Below are 20503 nucleotides of genomic sequence, written 5' to 3' on the forward strand. Positions count from 1 at the left end.
GATGCTCGTCCTTAGCTTTCTTCTCCTATGTATGCATTTAGCAAATGCAACATCAATAATCTCGCAATCCCATTCCTATCCACTTGGCTCTTATTCTAATATGCTGGGCCCTGAAACCGATCTAATAATTTCTAATAAATTTATAGCTCCAGACGGGTTCAAACGCTCGTGAGTTTTCTTGTGCTCATGTTTTTTTTTGCAGTTCAAGCATTGCTATAGTGCAACTCTCGCTGGAGGAACGTTTCCAGGTCCAATTATCGCCGCCCAGAAGGTGCTTTTAAATTCTGCCCATTTGATCGACTCATCAGTGGCTGACAGAATTGCAGGGTGACAAATTTGCGATCAACGTCGTGAACAGACTCACTGATGATTCAATGCTCAAAAGTACGAGCGTGGTGAGTAGATCTGTTCGCCAGTCAGAGTCATATTGTGTCAGGCTTACCACTCTGCAGCACTGGCATGGAATCTTTCAGAATGGCACCAACTATGCGGATGGAGTCGCATTCGTTACTCAATGCCCCATTGCGCAAAACCACTCATTTCGATACTCCTTCGAGGCTCGGAACCAGGCGGGAACCTATTGGTATCATAGCCACTACTCGACCCAGCAGTGGTTTGTTGATTCGAAATATCTTAACTTAGGCAATTTGTGACCCCAAACCGTTTAGCGATGGCCTACGTGGAGCTTTGATTATATACGATCCCAAGGACCCTCTATCCTACCTATACGATATTGACGATGGTCAGTGATCATGTCATGGTCACGATTACCCTCACTTTAATCATTCACAGAGACCACCGTCATTACCCTTGCTGACTGGTACATCTCAAAATTGTTTGCGGCCTGTATCCACCTGACTATTTAATGACAGGTACCATGTGGTTGCCCCTGTTTTGAACCATTTCATCAATACCGGTGGTAAGACAACACTCATCAACGGTCTTGGTCGATACCAAGGGGGGCCCAACTCCGAACTTGCGGTGGTCAACGTCGAGTATGGTAAAAGATACCGTTTACGCCTCATAGCAATGTCTTGCGATCCCTATTTTATGTTCTCCATCCACAAGCACAACCTGACGGTCATTGAAGCTGATGGTGTGCTGACGGAGCCCCTCCTCGTGGACTCGCTCCAGATACTTGCCGGACAGCGATACTCTGTCGTGCTGAATGCGAATCAGCCAGTAGACAATTACTGGGTACGAGCGCTCGCGTATACCCCGAACGCGACGTTCGACGGTGGCCAGAACTCGGCCATCTTGCGATACTATGGCGCACCCGTCGCAGAGCCAACTACGAACCAGACCAAAAGCACCATGCCGCTCGTTGAAACCAATTTGCATGCGCTCATTAATCCAGGTGCACCTGGTATCCCGGAATATGGAAAGGCAGATATCAACTTGATGATGGTGGTCAACAAAACCAGCGGAACATTCTATATAAACGACATTGCATTCCAGCCTCCGTCGGTGCCCGTGCTGCTCCAGATCCTTAGCGGCGCACGAGAGGCAATCGACCTTCTCCCAGACGGAAGTGTCTATGTTTTAGAGCCTAACAAGGTCGTCGAATTGACGATGATAAATGGCGACTGGGAACTCGTTGGTCCTGTAAGTTTCACGCTTATTCGGACCTTGTATTACATACATCTCATGGCATATTCCTAGCATCCAATTCATCTTCACGGCGTAAGCACTTCTGGATACGACTTGACCCTAAATTCCTCATTTTACATTGTAGCATATCTTTGATGTCGTGCAGAGCGCTGGCAACAGCTCTTTCAACTACCTCAATCCCGTGCGCAGGGATGTAGTATCCATCGGACTTCAAGACCAACAGATGGTGATCAGATGGGTCACGGATAACTCTGGTCCATGGTTCCTGCATTGGTGAGCACAGCGACCTTTGTCAATCTAGCGATAGCACTGATCTTCTTGTTTACCCAGTCACATAGACTGGCATCTTAAGGAGTGCGTACCTTGAGCGCTTTGAAAGCTCTCCTGTAATTTGATGTATTTTGCCAGTGGTTTTGCTGTAGTTATGGCCGAAAGTCCCTCGGAGACTCGGAAGCATCTCCACCGCTTACCCGGTAAAATTTTATATTCCATTTTACCTTCTGGTTGAACTGATGGTAAACACAGATGCGTGGCATAAACTTTGCCCGAATATTCAACTCGTTAACTCCAGCCCAGATTGGAACAGAGAACTCGTATCAGGAAGCAGAAAATCTCGCCATCGCCTCAGGGCAAAACATCACCGTAGCGCTGTTTCCCGATGTATAATATGCGGCACCGCAACCCTTGCCTTTTTAACAACCAAAATCTTCATGATTTGATTGTCTTCCATCTATCTACATAGCTAGTGTGAGGACAGAGTGTTTGCGACCGCGAAAGCAATTCATATCACATGTGCGAACTCCATTTGAACCTTTTCACTCCTTCCCTGCGCCGATCCCCCGTTGAGCCTCCGCTGTCTCTCTTTCGGAAGACCACGGCATGTCCAAAAACTACTTTAGCCCCTCTTTTGCATACCGTGCCTCTTGCCCGATGGCTGTACTTACATGTGGGCAAGGATCGATTATATTAATATACCATTAACTTCACGCGCAATATACGTGGAGCAACAGCGTGGTATTGACCTTCCTCTGAGCATGTATAACATGATCCAACTTTGAGTCCACACATGCCGATGCGGTTGTTTGGATCTAAGGGCTTTGCCAAACCAAGCTGCGAATTCGTATGTCCACGTCATCACACGATGACGCGTTGTGGCGCGCCACACTCCATATCGGGTAATAGCTGACTTCAGCTATTTTTGTGATGTGCTATAACTTAATGTTACATTAACGCTTCAGTTTCATCTCCCCAAGGGCTCAACATATGTTATTCTACATCAGTCCCGGAGATAATAATTCCAATCCCGTCAACACTCAAGAGTTGACGGAAACGAAACATATCTATTCTTTTGCCTCAGCTGGTTCCAGAGAACTTGAAGAAGTCCAGATCCACACATGCCAGCCTACGACGTCGACTTCATAAATGGTTGGATCAGAGGACATGCATTAATTCGGGTTTCCCATACCTACAACATGTATCGTCGTTTATTCAATGGTTTCCTGATGTAGTTCACTTTGTAGGCGCGCAGAAATGATGCATATCAAGGCCAGCCAAGCAGAGCAGGAATCGCGCACTGAACCACTGTGACCTCAATGACGCATCAGGTGCATATTGAAGCTACTTGAGTAGGGGCCAGTCAAGGTGAGCCAGAGGAGGTTTGACTGTATCGGCCTAGCCGAGGCAAGTTGGGGAAGAGCCTTCGGAAGCGTAGGAGCGCTCCATACGAGGTGTTCGGATAAGCCACTCACTACTTTCCGATCTTACAAATCCCTCCCGGGATTATAATTGCAGGTCTCAATGTCAACGCTTACTTCAAATTCATACATGTAACCGCGTATTACTTTGCACTTGTAGGCTTTTTTTCAGAGCAGGGTGCTAATGTGCTTCCATGCGGTTGCCGAAATCCATCTGTTTTCTCTAGGACAGCAGCCAAACATGCTACGACTCTAGCGAGCAGTACTAAAATAAAACGATCAATTTCACCGCCACTTCACAGCCTGCACGATCAATGCCTCACTTCACAAATCTAAAAATCCACTACTCTAGACTACTCTCCACAAGATTCCACTACTGCAGTAGCCTGGAATTAGTATGAATTAACACCGTGACCAGACACCATCCTACACCATCTGTTTTCTTTAAAATCGATGCAATAAACGAGAATAGACGCCATAACAACAGTTGTCTTCATATATGACGTCGACACCATGGGACACTATTGTTAGTGACTCTCAATAGCAGTCAAAATGGCTTGCATGGCTCCCAAGAGACTCTCGATACCAGTCAGAATAGCTCTCAATCGCTCTCACGAGGCTCACCGAACGCAAATGAGCAGGACTCAGCGCGTTGTTGATCGGTTGAGCCATGGAGTGACATCTGGTCAATAACGGATATTTTACTCGGGTCTGTAATTGCCATGTTGTTGCCCGCAGTAGCTAACCTGACACACACCTGGTAGCCAATGGTTTTGAGCGCGATAACATTGTGACGATTTGAACCGCATGAGGTAGCAAGGACAGATCAAATCATGGTACTTCTCTTTATCCATGCGATCAACGGAAGTTAGAAGACCCGCGCGCTTCAGAACGCTTGAAGGATTGCGGCCGGTTGCATCCTCACGGTGTGGCATCGAACGCAACTTCCTCGAATCTTTGAGTTATCGCCCTTTCCGGGAACTCAGCGTCTTCGCCAAACAGGCAAAAACAACCAGAGGGGATCGAGAATCGAGATGCCATGCGCAGCCATTCAAGCATGCTACATGATTCCGAGGAATCTACAGCTAGGGGCCGTAACAACCCGATGGTGGTCTCGGATATCATCGTCTGGCGCGACACACTGATTAACATTAACTCCATGGAACTCTACGGCTGAATCGATTTTGCGTTGCATATCATGTATATTGTGCCACGTCGAAATGCGGATCTATAAGAGCAACTATAACGGGGTGAGAATTTGGTTAAACATCTAGTTTTAATATTGCCCTTGCACTAGAATGCTCTTCCTTGGCTTTCTTCTCCTATTGCTGCATCTCGCACATGCTGCATCCATAATCTCGCGGTCCCATTCCTTTCCACTCAACTCTCGTTCGATTACCCTGGGCCCTGAAACCGACCTAGTAATTGCTAATAAACTTATAGCTCCAGACGGGTTCGAGCGCTCGTGAGTTTGTCTTTTTTTCGTGTTGGTATTTTAATCATTGTTACAGTTCAACTCTCGCCGGGGGAACGTTTCCGGGTCCAATTATTGCAGCCAAGAAGGTGCTTTTCTGCCAATTTGATCCGCCCATCAGGAACTGACAATCATTGAAGGGTGATAAATTTGCGATCAACGTTGTGAACAAACTCACCGATGATTCGATGTTCAAAAGTACCAGTGTGGTGAGTAAATCTGTTCAAGACTCGCATTATGGGCTTACCGTACTCTGCAGCACTGGCATGGAATCTTTCAGAACGGGACTAACTATGCGGATGGAGTCGCATCCGTTACTCAATGCCCCATTGCGCAAAACGTCTCGTTTCGATACTCCTTCGAGGCTCGGAACCAGGCGGGAACCTACTGGTATCATAGCCACTACTCGACGCAATATTGGTTTGTTGATCCGAAGCTCTTCAACTTCTGCATTTTGTGACCCGAGACCGTTTAGCGATGGCCTGCGTGGGGCTTTGATTATCTACGATCCTGAAGACCCTCTGTCCTACCTATACGACGTTGATGATGGTACGGAGATCATGTCATAGTCATCAATACGCTCACTTAAAGCATTCACAGAGACCACTGTCATCACCCTTTCTGACTGGTAAATCTCAAAAATATTTGTAGCCTGCACCCACCTCACTATTCAATATAGGTACCATGTGATTGCCCCTGTTTTAAACCATTTTGTCACTGTCAATGGTAATTCAACACTGATTAACGGTCTCGGTCGATACCAAGGGGGGCCCAACTCCGAACTTGCGGTGGTCAATGTCGAATATGGTAAACGATATCGCTTACGCATCATAGGAATGTCTTGCGACCCCAATTTTGTGTTCTCCATCGATAATCACGACCTGACGGTAATTGAAGCTGATGGTGAGCTGACGGAGCCCCTCCTTGTGGACTCGCTCCAGATACTTGCCGGACAGCGATATTCTGTCGTGCTGAATGCGAATCAGCCAGTCGACAATTACTGGATACGAGCACTCCCAAATACCGCGAACTCGACATACGATGGTGGTCAAAACTCGGCCATCTTGCGATACCATGATGCACCCGTCGCAGAGCCAACCACGAACCAGACTCAAAGTACCATGCCACTCCTCGAGACCAACTTGCATGCGCTCATTAATCCCGGCGCACCTGGTATCCCGGGGTATGGAAAGGCGGATATCAACTTGATGATGGTGGTCAACAAAACCAATGGAATATTCTATATCAACGGCGTTGCCTTCCAGCCTCCGTCGGTGCCCGTGCTGCTCCAGATCCTCAGCGGCGCACAAGAGGCAACCGATCTCCTTCCAGATGGAAGTGTTTATGTTTTAGAGCCTAACAAAGTCGTTGAATTGACGATGATAAATGGTGAACTTCGTGGTCCCGTAAGTTTCACGCTCATTCGAACCCCCTATTACATACATCTCATGATCTCTGCCTAGCATCCCATTCATCTTCACGGCGTAAGCACTTCTGGATACGACTTGACATTAAATTACTCATTGTGCATTGTAGCATAGTTTTGATGTCGTGCAGAGCGCTGGCAACGGCTCTTTCAATTACGTCAATCCCGTGCGCAGGGATGTAGCATCTATTGGGATTCAAGACCAACAAATGGTGATCAGATGGGTCACAGATAACTCCGGTCCATGGTTCCTGCATTGGTGAGCACAGCGGCATTTATCGATCTAGTACTAACATTGATAACGATATCATTGTTTACTTAGTCACATCGACTGGCATCTTGAGGAGTGCGTACCTGGAGCCATTTGAAACTTTTCCGTAATTTGACGCATTTTGCCAGTGGTTTTGCTGTAGTTATGGCCGAAAGTCCCTCAGAGACTCAGAAGCATCTCCACCACTTACCCAGTAAATGTTTGGTTTTCGATCTTGGCTTCTGATTGAACTGATGGTAGACACAGATGCATGGCAAAATCTCTGCCCAACATTCAACTCGTTAACCCCAGCTCAGATTGGGGCAGATAATTCGTATTGGGAAGCAGAAAATGTGGCCATTGCCTCAGGAGAAAATATTACCACAGCACTGTTTCCTATGTAAGAAACGGCGGTACTGTAACCCTTACCTTTGTCAAAACCTAAATCTTCACAATTTGATCGTCTTTCCGTCTATCACTCGACGCAATGATGATCCCGATGAGGGGATGTATAGCGATGAAAATGATCAAGCGAACGGGCTTGAAGAGAAAGAACAGACCTTCTGAGCGTGTTCTGATCTGTACTGTGCGCAGACTCGCGCGGGCCTGAAGGTGACACAAGTCTAAACCAAAACACATTGAGATATAAGATGTGATGGTGGGTGGCCCGTGGGTCGAAAAAATATCTCACGCGCGTCGCACGGGAAGATAAAAAAGAGAAGCGCGATCTTATACGATACGCAGTGCGCACGGGCCTTAATGCTTCGCTATTATGAAGGAAGCACTGGGATGGAGGATCAATCACGTGACCGCGTTACAAGGGCCTAGCTTCACTGAGCACTCGCTGGTGCCCTCCCTCTGGACTCCAGCAGATTGCCAACGCACCCTGACATCAGTAAATTCACACACTGCTTATTTCAACTTATTTGACACTTATCCCTACTTTTGTCACTTATCAATAATGGGATCTACTTATTTTTCTTCAACTAGCCACCTGGGCCCACCACCCTCAACTAGAGTACACCAAAATATTTGTTAGACTATAGAAGCTCATTTGACAATATTAAAATAACCACATTGGTTGTTTTAGTCAAGTGGAAATGCCAAAACAGTAGCAAGAAGATTTTGACTTAAATGCTTTCCCTAGGCAGCTACACTTGAGAAGACTATATTCTATCATTATCAAACATGTATTTGATATGTTATTAGCAATTTGAAACACTCAAGTGGAGGGTGGTGGGCTGGGGTGGCTAGTTCAAGAAAAAGAAGTAGATCTCATTATTGATAAGTGACAAAAGTAGTGACAAGTGCCAAATAAGTTGAAATAAGCAATGTGTGAATTTATTGATGCTGTCGTACTGTGTGTGGGTTGTCCATTTCTCAATGACCTTTCCCGGTGTTACACAATCCCACTCTGCCATCCCAATTCCCGCTTGCTACTTCCTGGTTGTCCAGCGACAGTACTATGGTGTGCACTCCTACACTTAGGCTGCTAGGCCTCCCCGGCCTACGTGTCACTCTCCGAGTCCCACGCTTGAAGTGAGCCATTCCATGAAATGCTGATGATTTGATGTTCACTGGGCAGGCGTAGGATGCCATAGACGATATTGGTGTCTTTTCCTGAAGCTCTCACTTATTTTCCTGCTTTGCAGAGACAGGGAAGACATCATTTCTGCCCAGGCACATCACCTAATAGGTGCGGGACAATTTCATCAAATGCTGTACCGATACGTCGCTTACTCACAGGAATTTGACCTATGCACTGTGGGGAATTCCCCCACTGTAGGTGTAAAACCCCGTCCTTTCCGCATCGTCTCACATCAGTTCCGCATATTCCGCACATTCCGCGTTTCCCGCGCATCGTCCGATGGGTTCCGCATTCCCACGCATCCTTCGGAACCCGCCCGCACTATCCGATATTCCCACGCATCGTCGGACAACCTTCGCATGTCCTGTCCCCATCCTTCCAGGTCCATTGGTACGCTGTATCCCTCTTCCTGCTGTTCCTAACGTTATCTGGATCAAGCTGACACATGCCCTTATGGCACGGACCCCTATTCCGGAGTATTGCACCCATGTGCACTGCCTGCCTTCACTTCCGCTTCCTGAGAGACTTACTACCTGTACCTCAGTGTTCCTTAAAAATAATCTTCCCTTTAAGTAGTGGTACTCAGGGCTTGGGGGTATTTTATCGAATCCCATCTTTTACCTTCCCACTTTTCTTTCACCTTACTAGAGGATCGCTTTGACTTATGCCCACTATCAATCTAACCTTGTGATATACTTCCTTCGACTTCGCCTGCGAGTTCCGACAAATCAGTACGTTCCGCACTTTATCCGTTTGAGTTCTGTTTCATTCCTTTCCATTCCGCTTGAGTTCCGCTCGGGTTCCGCTTGTTCCGTGCGAGTTCCGCTTGTTCCGCATTTTTGCGGATCCTCATCCTACCTGCAGGAGGGTTGATTAGGGTCATTTAGACAGAGACTAGTACTCCCCAGTAGCAATCCCCTTTAGGGTCGAACGTACTTGCTCTCAAGTGAGGCAGTAGGCAGCAAAGACCCAACTGTGTAGTAGATCGATTTCTCTCCGCTGCACTTGTTGTACCCACAGCACATAACAGACAGCAAGTGCGGAATGGAAGCTGTGACAAAGTGGGCGTTTCCTCAGTCCACAATGCAGGGGTCAGTCAGACTATCAGATGGGAGGTCACTGTTGTAGCCCTGTTGCATTTTTTATGGATTGTCCTCATGTTCATTTTACACCCTGAACGCAGGCTGTACAGAAGGGCTCAAGCTTCTCATTTTCTTTATCTCCGGTGACCTCTCGACATCGTGTCTGGCAGTCTTTCTCAATACAATTCCTCCCTCACAATGTTCATTCAGAGTCCAAACCCTTGATTGTGCCTTACAATGTAAGTCATCCCAACCGGTCGAGTAGGTTTGTGCTGGATTTCGATGTTATCGATGTCATAAACAGTCCTCACAAGCTTTCTTGATGGTGGCTTGGTGACTCAAGCTCCGTGCACAAAATCATGGTGTTAAACTTGTGCTCTTGATCCCTGGGCTATACATTACATTCAGGGGCTTGGTTGTGCATTGCGTGGCAGGCGCTGACAGAAAGTACGTAGTACTGATGGCCCTCATATCCTCATTTTATTGACAGGCTGACATGAAATGGATCAGGTCCTCTAATAGAACTAGCGGTGACTTAAATGATTGATGTCACATCTCGTTGCATGCTTCAGTCTCAAACAAATAGGTTTTCCTAGTATACTGCCTACAAGTAGCATGTGAATAGCAAGTCCTATGCAGAACACTTTGCTGTATGTGAGTCCAGTGTCAATTATTTTGGCACTAGCAGGTGTCCGAGAAGCTGACTCCTAGACCTCATCCCTGCATATAACAAAGTACAGCGATCAAATGTACATACAAAGTATCCTGATGAAGCCCTAATGACTGAAACTATGATCACATGTATCATCAACTACAACTGCTTCAGCACTGCCTTGTGGAGTTCTCATTCATTGTTCGCCCATTGACTACATCTATCAATATCTGAGGTGATAACTCCTTCATTGTGTGTCCATGGTTCCCTCAGGATACAGGAAGAGCACGTTGATCAACTTCTGGAACATAATAATGATGTACCTTGCACTTTGCAGACACTTCAACATCGGGACCTACACCAAGTGGCACCCCTACCAGGACCCCAGGAAACCAAATTTCAACACCTGCGCTTGACAGTGCACACTCAATGCCCAATGGTGCCAACCAAGCTCCCCAAATCTCTTCCAACAGCCTAATATTCTTAAAAAAACCCCATGGCACCAAGTGGTTCTGCCAGTCCAACCATCCAGGTGACTGCGGAAACCTGGGCGGCATGCAAAACCACCACAAGCAAACCACTACTGTCTGTCAGCAAGACTATAGCAAAACACATCTCAGGGTCAGGCATCAGAATGGACATAACCAACACGACCACAGCAAAGAAGATCCTCGCCACTCATGGGCTGGTTTTACCTACGGTGGGTACCATACTCAAACAACTTGCGGTGTCTATCTTCGAGCTCAGTATCTCCGCTAACCTGGGAGCCACCTACACAGAGATATTAAGGGTGTTTGCTATTGTTTTTCACAATGCAGAACAATCAACGGACATGACCAACATCATCAATAGAGAACCTCATTGGAGGCCTGCTCACCATCCTAGAAGAAAAGGCAGAAGAACTTGCAGAAGTCACAGAAAAACACAAGACCACACTGGAAAATGCAGTACTAGAGGTGTGTAGCAATTTGAACGACTCAGCTGTGGGGATAGATAAAATCACAGAACATGCAATGCACATCATCAACCAACAAGTGCACAATGACACAGTTCAAACCAGGTCTGACAGACCAAAAACATATACCACAGTGACCAGAACAGGAATCCCTGCCCCACTGACCAAAATTCTATCATGCAGTGAAGGACAATCTAGACAAATACTACTGGACAGAAGATCTCTCCTCATGGACGACACCCTCAAAGACTTAACCGAAGTGCAACTAGTATCAAAGGCAACAATGGCTCTTGAATTGATGAGAAAGGATGATGTTGCAGCTCCATAAGAACTAGCCTTTCTCTCAGCTTGCCGTCTCCCCCATGGAGGGATATTATACAAGTTAGAGTCACCTGCCTCCGCCCTGTGGTTCAACACCCCAGCCAACCACAGCAATTTCCTAGAATGCTTCGGCATTAACATCATCATCAAGGAAAGATCATTCCACATACTGGTTGAGAATGTCCTGATCTTGTTTGTCCTGAACAACCCTGCGGTCACAGTGGATATTGAAAAGAAGCTGGGTCTCAAACTGGGCAGCATCATGAAGGCTAGGTACATCAAGCCAATAGTGAGGCGCAACCCAGGCCAGCAGATGGCCCATACAATCTTCACTTTCAACAGCAGAGAAGGTGCCAACCAAGCTATCAAATTCAGTCTCTCAGTAGCGAGCAAGAAAGAGCCCCTTCAGTGACAAACTCTGTATTATACGAGGCAACTGACGTGCATAATATCCCATATAACACGGGCCAGTGGACCATGGGCTGATGATGAAGATATCCTCGATGTTAACGGATGGGCCAGGAGGGATATTATTACCAATGAATACGGGTGGGTGTCATATCCCGTACCTCCGGATCTACTTCATTCAAGTCCGGTCCTCCATCTCTATATTCCGCCCGGCGCTCCACCTTCTTCTCCGCACTCACCCCTAACTCCTTTTAGATTAGCTATTGCTCTGGTTACTGGTTATGTCCTATTCCGCTATGCTTACTGATCCGTCCATTCTTACTTCATTTCTGACTTCACTGCTTTGATCCATTGCACTTAGTAATAGACTTTCCACATGCTTCATACATAGCCCTTACCTTTGCTGACTGATTTACTTACATGATACCTACAGTATATAAACCCCTGTAATACTCCGGAACTCCTCAGTTCAAATATCATCTTAGTTCTGCTCATTCCTGCAATCTCCGGACTTGAGTCTCATCTCTTGTCTACCTCCGAGTCTTAGGGGTTAAACCTTAGGACTACTTCTCCGGCTCTACCTCAGGGTAGTCTAACCTCTGTTCTGTTTCTACTCCAGACTTCCGTAGTAGCCTTACTCCGTCCCCACATAGTCTTCCGGAGTTCCGCCAAACTCCACCGACTTCTGTCCTCCAGAATTCCCCTCTGTCCCCCGGAAATTAAAGGGCACATACTCGGGTAAGGGGTGCAGCGCACGAGCTGAAGCCGAAGCCCTTTGAGTAACCTCTCCCTTGAGCACGACCTTAACAGTGGGCCCATCTAGGTAATATGTAGAGTAGGATGGACATGTATATTATAGACAGGTGGGCTGAAGAGAGATGTATATTATATAGATGGGTGGGCTGATGTAGTGACATTATTATCTAGACAGGTGGGCTGAAGGAGCAGTTTATTATATACAGTGGCTCAAAAAACTGTCCACATGTTTCCACACTTTTCACTATCTATGATATTGTGTGAGAATATACAAACACCTCAAGGACATGCTGGTACCATATTGTAGCACCACTTCAGGGCTTTCAATTGAGCACTATGGCGTGGGAATTGGTTGAGATATGGTTGAGATATGAGGCTTCCAAAATGATGACTCATGTGGACAGTTTTTTGACTCAAGTATTTTACAGTGATAATCAGGTATTCTAGTACTCTGTGTGACCTCCCTTGGCTTTAATTACTGCCTCTATCCTTCTAGGCATACTCTCAATCAATTTCTGGCAATATTCTGTTACAATCCTTCCCCATTCCACTGCTACTCTCTCCCATAGCTCCCATACTCCTTTAGGGGGGTTTCAGAGGCTTGAAGCTTCTTCTTGAGTGTTCCCCAGAGATGTTCAATGACATTGACATCAGGGGACTGTTCTGGTCAGTCAAGAACATTGATATTATGTTCTTCAAACCATTTTCTGGCTCTCCTAGATGTGTGCTTTGGATCATTAGCCTGTTGGAAAATGATGTCTTCTTCATCAATCCCTAATTCAGCTATGCTAGATAGCAAGTGGTCATTTGGAATGTCCACATACTGCTCAGCATCCATCCTCCCCTCAACTTCAGCAAGTATACCCATACCATTCCATCCCATACAGCCCCATACCATTAGAGAACCTCCTCCAAATTTGACAGTCTCACCAACCTCTCTGTCTGTTAGAGAATCTCCCTTCTTTTTCCATACATATACCTTCCAATCTGACCCAATCCTATTGATTTTGGTCTCATCTGACCATATAACATGCTTCCAGTGCTCTACAGTCCAGTTTTAATGGGGCAAGCCAAAGGTAGTCTTCTCTACCTATGTTTGATAGAGAGAAGAGGCATTTCTTCTTTGTTACTGCCTTGAGATGAGCTGCCTTGAGAATATCCCTCACAGTTTGTGAAGAGACAGTGGTGGTGATGGTGGAATTGATATAATGGGTGGCTTGGACAGCATTATCAGCCTTTCCTGTAGTGATATGTTGAATGATAGCCCTCTTATTAGTAGAGGTGGACATCCTCCACAAGAGTTTTCCTTGTCCAGGTGGCTTTCTTTGGTAAAATTGGCCAAAGTAGACTTGCATACTCCAGTTTTAGAGGAAATTTGATGAGCAGAGAGGCCAGAATAGGACAAAGAGAGGATATTATCCCTTTGAGCAGAGGAGATGGCTTTAATGGTGATTATGATCATGACACATGAAACATTCTGGTTTATATAGTTAGATATAGTTTCAAGAGTATGCCTAGAAGGATAGAGGCAGTAATTAAAGCCAAGGGAGGTCACACAGAGTACTAGAATACCTGATTATCACTGTAAAATACTTGAGTCAAAAAACTGTCCACATGAGTCATCATTTTGGAAGCCTCATATCTCAACCATATCTCAACCAATTCCCACGCCATAGTGCTCAATTGAAAGCCCTGAAGTGGTGCTACAATATGGTACCAGCATGTCCTTGAGGTGTCTGTATATTCTCACACAATATCATAGATAGTGAAAAATGTGAAAACATGTGGACAGTTTTTTGAGCCACTGTATCATGGGTCGGACTTGGTACGTCTAAACCCTATGCTATTCAAACAACTATTGAGCTCAATGTTCCACTCTCTCCCCAATTGTTTTAGCCCATAAAGGGTTTTTCTTAAGTCGACATACTCAGCCAGTACTGTTGTTGTACCCCTCCAGCTGTTCCATATATACCTCCTCTTTTAGCATGCCATTAAGGTATGCCCCCTTTACATCCATCTGCTCTATCTCCCAGTCAAGATAGCAGCTGTGGACATTACTGATCGTATTGTTTCTAAACAGATGACCGGGGAGAACATATCTGTGTAGTCCATGCCAGGAATCTGTGAGTACCCCTTTGCTACTAGTCTAGCCTTATATTGATAACTTCTCCTTCTTTATTGGTCTTTTAACTAGAACCCACTTATTCCTGATGATCTTCTGATCTTTGGGAGGAGGTACCCATATCTTTTAATTGGGTGAGTTCAATTTTGATAGCTCCTTCCCACTTTTGCCAATCTACTGATGTCTTTGCATCTTTCAGTGTATGCAGCTCAGTAGGATCGAAACTTCCTGTTCGACAATAGTAGACCATACTAGTCCGCTTCAGTTTGGGTAAGTTCAACCTCATCTCATATCTGCTTTCACAGTCAAGGTAAGCCCATTCAATACCGCCGGATCATTTAGTCTTCAATAGTCTTGTCTGACTATCTTTCTCTTTGTTCTCCTGGGCAGGTTACTATCCAGCTTCGCAGGTGAGTGCAACCTTTTACATTTATGAGAATCGCTTTTAGCGCTTCTTTGTGGTTCTATTTGATCATCACTCCCATCAGATCCTGATATTTTACATCCTCATCTGCCATGCACGCTCATTTCGACTTAAGAGTGGTTTTTTAGGTGTCTGCGCATCAGCTCCTCCTGATGGCTGTGCGTCTGTACTCCCTATCTCCCCCTCATGCTGCACATCAGGCTCTTGTTGAGGGAGTTTCTCTTGTAGGAATCTATAGTTCCTATCACTCAACTTGACATTCATGATGTCATAGTACCTCACCACCCTAGGTCCGTCTTCATATCCAACAAAGACATATTTCATTGACCACAGCTTCATTTTAGATGGCCTGCTTCCTTCCTGCAAAATATACACAGGTGAACCAAACTTATGGAGGTGAGATATGTCCAGCTTTTTACCACTCCATAATTGTTCAGGAGTAGCGCCTTCCAGCACTCATGTCAGTGCACAGTTTCTAAGGTAGGCAGCATGTGCTACACCACCTCCGCCCATAGATATTCAGGTAAGTTTCTGGCTATTATTATTGCACCTGCTAATTCAGTCAAGGTTCGGTTGAATCTTTCAGACACGCCATTTTGCTGTGGCGAATATGGCACTGTTGTCTGAATTTCAATCCCTCTTTCCTTGCACCAGGTAAGTAGCTCGTTATTGATTTCTTTGCCATTATCAATGCAAACTTTCTTAGGTCTGTTCTCCAGTGTCTCTCTAGGTAAGTAAGGTGTTGTTTCATTTAGCGGTAGCTTCACTTTTATGTTTCAGAAACACAACACTACATCTTCATGAGTAGTCGTCTATGAAAGAACATAATATTTTGCTCCACCAATTGACTGCACTCTCACTGGTCCCCAGAGGTCGCTGTGAGTCAGTTTCCCGGTTTATCAGATCTCTTGCCTGTGCTGTCAGGAAATGGTTTATGTACCTGTTTGGCCTGTATACAGGCCTCACAGTCAATGATGGGTGAGTCCATTTTGACTTCTAACCCATCTACCATATTTTCCTGGCACAAATGTTTCAGCCCACTACATGCAATATGTCCATACCTTCGATGCCACGCCATCCAATCAGTCTTCAACCTCTCTTGTACAGTATGTACTCAGGTTTTTGGATACAATTGAGCCTGAGAATCTAACTTGTACAATCCTCTAGCCATTCAACCTTTAGCCATGGTATGTCCTCCCTTTCCTTTAAGGGTGACTTTACCACTTCCCATCTCAGTGCTTCCCCTTCTCTATCTGGTCTTGTGACTGATATGAGATCATTGGTCACACTTGGTATGTACAGGACATTTTAAACTTTGTTCTAGTTAGTTGATTGCTGATTGTACTAACAAGTTCAATTGTGCCTTTGCTGAGTGCATCAAGGGATTCATTCCCTATTCCCTCACTCGGTGCCCTTTGAGCGGCACATAATCGGTCAGAGCCGATTGAATCTTCGTTATGTGTGCTGATGATGCAGAATTGGCAAACCACTTGTACCAGATAAGCTTCTCGTATTCGTCATCTGTTACATTTACATTCGTTGACATTGGTTACATAGGCAACGTCTTCCATGGCACTATCCTTCTGGAGCAATGTTTCTTGGACAAGCTTAGCCTTGTCTTTCTTCAAGCACTTCTTAGAGGGGGCCTTCACCTATCTTACCGCCCACCCTTGCTCCAACAGTCATCTTTCACATGCCCAGGCTTACCACAGTTCAAACACTTTGTGGCTTTATGCCAACAGTCGTCCTCTGTGTGCCCAGATTTCTTGCATACCTTGCACTTCTTAAGTTCCCTCTCTTTTCAAATCTTTCGCTAAACTTCCTCTTCTTGGTTCCTTTGTCACCATCTTACTCTCCATGAACTCATGTTCCAGTTCCTTCCAACGGATCTTCTTTATGGATCAACACAATAAACTCGTGTGACGTGATATTATCCTTTCCATAAATTACACAAAAGTTTCCCAGCTCAGCAGCAATGATCCTAATAGGATAGTACAGAAGTCGAGATCAGTTACTGCACTTCCCATCAGGTGTAGATTCTCTTGGATTTGCTTGAGATCAACAATATGACCAGGTATGTCTGTGGTCTCGTGTTATGGTTGTCTGTGACACCTTTCATTTTCCTTTTCACCTTTCACATTTCACATCTTCACGACACCTATTGACACCATGTCACAGTGTCATCATTTCCTGATATCACCCTATCTAGGGTTACTCTCCGACTTCACCTTATCACAGGTGCACACCCCTATTCATTGATCTGAGATCAATCTCGATCTATCCTCGGCAAGTCCTCGGATATTACTTACATGCTGATACCTAGTGTATTCTCACAGACCCTTAACATGCATACACCATGTGTATTCCCATGGACACTTATCTATACTTATATGGACATATTACTTACTTACCCTGACCCTGGACCCTGACTTACTATTGTATATAAGCAGGTCGTAGTCTCGATGATTCCTCATCTTGACCTACACTGGAATTACCCAGATACATCCTCTGACTACTAGTTAGACACTAGTGAATCCACCTTGATTCCTTTGACTTCTCTAGAGTGCCACCTCTAGTAGATTGATTGACTTAAAACCTCCTCTGATTACCATCAGCGTAACACTCAGAAGCACGGGTCTGATACAACTTATGCCTCCAAGTGTAAGCTCCTTGTTGACCTCACAATTCTTTCATGAGTTTCAACTGATCCCACATCTCTTTGGCTGTGTTAGCCCTGGCAAGGTGTACAAGTTGTGTATCACTTATGAGCAATACCAACACAGTTTTTGCCTTACAATCTTCTGAGTTCCACTTGGTGATGGCTGCTTTCTTTTCATCCGATACAGGATCAGGTCCCGCTTCTGGTTTAGGAATAGCATACCCATCCAGTCCTTTGTTATCAAGGATAGCTTGAACCTTCATCTTCTTCCATGGGATCCAATTATGGTCCCCAGATGTTCAATATGATAGAGCAATGATAACAACGTTGTTTTTGTCAGTCATAATGGTAGGTTTCAGTTAGATTTCATCTAATATATAGCTAAAGTTTATTGTTTGCACACACCAGGGCTCATAACCTCATGTAAATGAGGGATATGAGTGAGAGGTTTGAGACAATGCTTATAGATAGCAATAGGAGGATGTTTTTCACTTGTACTTTCGGATTTCTCCATTGTACCTATTTATACTATGTATATCTTCATATCTCAGATAGTCCACAACTCCACTACTTATCAGTGCACAGACCAATTGCAGGTATGTCAGTTGATTGCTAACTATTACCTTGTGCAACAACACAGCCCCTGAGGAAATGTTCCCATAGCCAGGACTTCTCCCTAGCCATCAGAGCAGCAAAGGAAGGTGATACAATTGCGGAAGAAGAACAGAGGATCGAGATCATGATTAAAAATTGGCCAACCCCCAATTAACTCAAATAACTCCTGGTACATTAACCCTACTAACCCTATAAAAAACAGATCCATTTAACTAACCTCTTAACTGGTTATAACTGGGTTAGTTATAACCCTTTTAACGGGTTAGTAACAACACTGGTGTAACTAAAGGGCTACTGTGGAGCTCTGGGAAGCTCTGTACAGAGCTGTACAGAGATGGGCCTGTCTGTGACAGTCTGTCTAGTGGAGACCAAGCTGTGGCTCTGGTGAACTGTACAACTCTGTACAGACCATTGTAGTTTACTGATGTACTTTTGGGATCACAGCTCATCTTGACACCTAGGTTCGGACCCTTTTTTCAGGCCAGAAAAGCCCTTTGGGCTTTCGCCCAATCTCTCAAAGCCTTTCCTTCCCATCAGCAATGTTTGTGTACTCAGCTCCCCACCTATATCAGAATCATTTCACCAGTAGTCTCACTCGTTTCTCTCACCACAATATTACTTCTCTTCAAAGGCTACTGAGCATTGCAGCATATATAGAAAATAGTATTCAAATTCAACATAAATCTAGAACTTCGTAATGTCAAAAAATGCCCTTGAAAATTTCTCATAAGCTCCAGTAATATGTGAAGAAAAAAGAAGAGCAAGCGGGGTGGGGGAATGGTCAGGTAGCAAAGCAGACAGGGTGCTGTACAACTGTACGATTGGCTACTGTATTAAGTGATCAACCTATAGAAGGCTTGAAAGTATCATAAGATGGGGCAATATCCATCAGGAAGACTATGTCTCCCACATGATCTCTTCCAGCTGTACCTTCTCAAGGCAGCATGGAATTTCACATACCCATCAAAAAAACTGACGTAGGCCTCATAGGCCTCAGTTTGTGGTCTCAGGAATTCGAGGACATTATGATATGCCCGCACAGTTTTCTCGATGACTTCGTGCAGAGCGTCCTGTTTGGTGAGAGCACGAGAGGCAGCCATGAGCAACAGGTAGTTTGCGGTGTCGCCTTCAATTTCCTCTTTGTAGTAAGATAGTATATCGCTGAATAATGGGGTTAGGAAGATTTAACTGCAGATCATCCATGCACTTACTTTGTGTGATTTATGACAGTCATTAGATCCGGCATACATTGAATATTTCTGAAGGGGGAGGGTGGAAGGGAAAATAAAGAATCCATATGCATCTGCTAGGCCCAACAGGAGCCTAGAATACTCTGGGTACAAGGGAGTCTGTGCAGAGATCTATGACGCCACGGATTAATCGGGGCAGTGGATATCATTCAGGGAAATACCGTACCTGCATATCCTTGGTCTCATTATCAAGCACGATCGAAGACATGAAGTTGAGTGAGGACGCGACAATCAAATTCAACACAGGCGGGGCATAAAGGCAAGCGATGTCCCACAAGAGCACATTGAGCGCATTCAGGACTGGGATCGCCCTGTGGTTGGGAGCTCGCAAACCGCTCGTTGAAACGGTACAGATGCACGAGGTCTTCTCCCCTTTCCATCAAGTCATCAATGGATGTGCTGATGGTAGTGAAGAGGCAGATCCACATCCTGATTGCGCAGTCAGGAAGGTGGGCGTAAGCGTTGGACATTATGGCTACTCCAACGCCCATGTACGGACGGATGGAATAGTTACCATCCATCGGAAAGCCACGGCTGATGGCTTCCTGGCAGCATTCAGAGTAGCATGCTTTGTTGATTGCGATGTCCATATATTGCAAGCCCAGCACTGAAGAAAATTGGTGATGCTTGGGGATGCTTGCTAGGACCTATATTCGCCATTAAAATTGGGACATGAAAGCATGGGCAGAGAAAATTGATACGTACGTCGTTATCGAGAGTAGATATGGACATGCTGTTGGATGACATTGTGAGTCACTGACAGAGACAGACCTAGGAGATTTAGTAAGAGAATGAGAGAAATGAGTTCATGCACCTGGTAATTATATACTGGAGGTTATGACAGGTGATTAGTGACCTCTTTCCGAAACAGTAGGTCGTGCCATGCCTGCAACAAGTTGATAATGGGCCAGGGTCCTCTTGCATAGCCATACCGGCAAGTGAGACTGCACAGATAACACGACCACAGAGCAATCATCGATCCCGTGCAGATCGCTAGAGGAACGGCAACTTCACACCTGATTATAGATAATGTCCTAACCCTTCGGAAGTTCGGAGCTGATGACCGGACGATCTGCTACCAAAGTCGGATCGAGTATGACGCCCAGCTTCGAAGCGCCTATGGATACAATGGTGGCATTGGTGGGGAGGTCCGGATCCTAGTAGTAGGTGAGCATGCGTCCTCTTGCATTTTGAGAAGATTGGTGAGCGGTAGGCC

General features: G+C 45.4%; 3 protein-coding genes across 3 annotated transcripts; 2 read left to right on the forward strand and 1 right to left on the reverse strand.

Annotated features, from left to right (window-relative positions):
• Window positions 1–100: 100 nt before the first annotated feature.
• Window positions 101–2699, forward strand: EDB91DRAFT_1282001 (laccase; the record flags this gene model as incomplete). The annotated part of the gene is made up of 12 exons (XM_041324748.1): window positions 101–168; window positions 220–271; window positions 327–395; window positions 453–613; window positions 669–742; window positions 793–820; window positions 873–1605; window positions 1663–1683; window positions 1736–1884; window positions 1942–1969; window positions 2034–2084; window positions 2137–2699. The coding sequence occupies 12 exons, from the start codon at window positions 101–103 to the stop codon at window positions 2275–2277; spliced, it is 1575 nt and encodes a 524-aa protein (XP_041177529.1). The 3' UTR covers window positions 2278–2699.
• Window positions 2700–4550: 1851 nt separating this feature from the next.
• EDB91DRAFT_345509 (laccase) lies at window positions 4551–6972 on the forward strand. Its single transcript, XM_041326950.1, has 12 exons — window positions 4551–4770; window positions 4817–4868; window positions 4920–4988; window positions 5039–5199; window positions 5255–5328; window positions 5380–5407; window positions 5459–6185; window positions 6243–6263; window positions 6316–6464; window positions 6528–6551; window positions 6605–6669; window positions 6723–6972. The coding sequence occupies exons 1-12, from the start codon at window positions 4604–4606 to the stop codon at window positions 6857–6859; spliced, it is 1674 nt and encodes a 557-aa protein (XP_041177530.1). The 5' UTR covers window positions 4551–4603; the 3' UTR covers window positions 6860–6972.
• An 11962-nt stretch (window positions 6973–18934) lies between these two features.
• EDB91DRAFT_1081965 (uncharacterized protein) lies at window positions 18935–20034 on the reverse strand (the record flags this gene model as incomplete). Its single annotated transcript, XM_041315440.1, has 6 exons — window positions 18935–18967; window positions 19015–19198; window positions 19286–19398; window positions 19454–19598; window positions 19621–19934; window positions 19993–20034. 6 exons carry the CDS (start codon window positions 20032–20034, stop codon window positions 18935–18937), a joined length of 831 nt encoding a protein of 276 aa, XP_041177531.1.
• Window positions 20035–20503: the final 469 nt, after the last annotated feature.

The sequence above is a fragment of the Suillus paluster genome, assembly GCF_016628075.1.
Source record: "Suillus paluster strain FC165 chromosome Unknown EDB91scaffold_24, whole genome shotgun sequence".
NCBI classification, from domain to species: Eukaryota; Fungi; Basidiomycota; class Agaricomycetes; order Boletales; family Suillaceae; genus Suillus; species Suillus paluster.

Bases quoted from the DNA above. Each gene is read 5' to 3' on its own strand.
- EDB91DRAFT_345509 (XM_041326950.1), top strand. From the start codon at position 4,604: ATGCTCTTCCTTGGCTTTCTTCTCCTATTGCTGCATCTCGCACATGCT. The intron at 4,989-5,038 runs GTGAGTAAATCT...CGTACTCTGCAG, and splicing joins TGTTCAAAAGTACCAGTGTG to CACTGGCATGGAATCTTTCA. The intron at 5,408-5,458 runs GTAAATCTCAAA...TATTCAATATAG, and splicing joins GTCATCACCCTTTCTGACTG to GTACCATGTGATTGCCCCTG.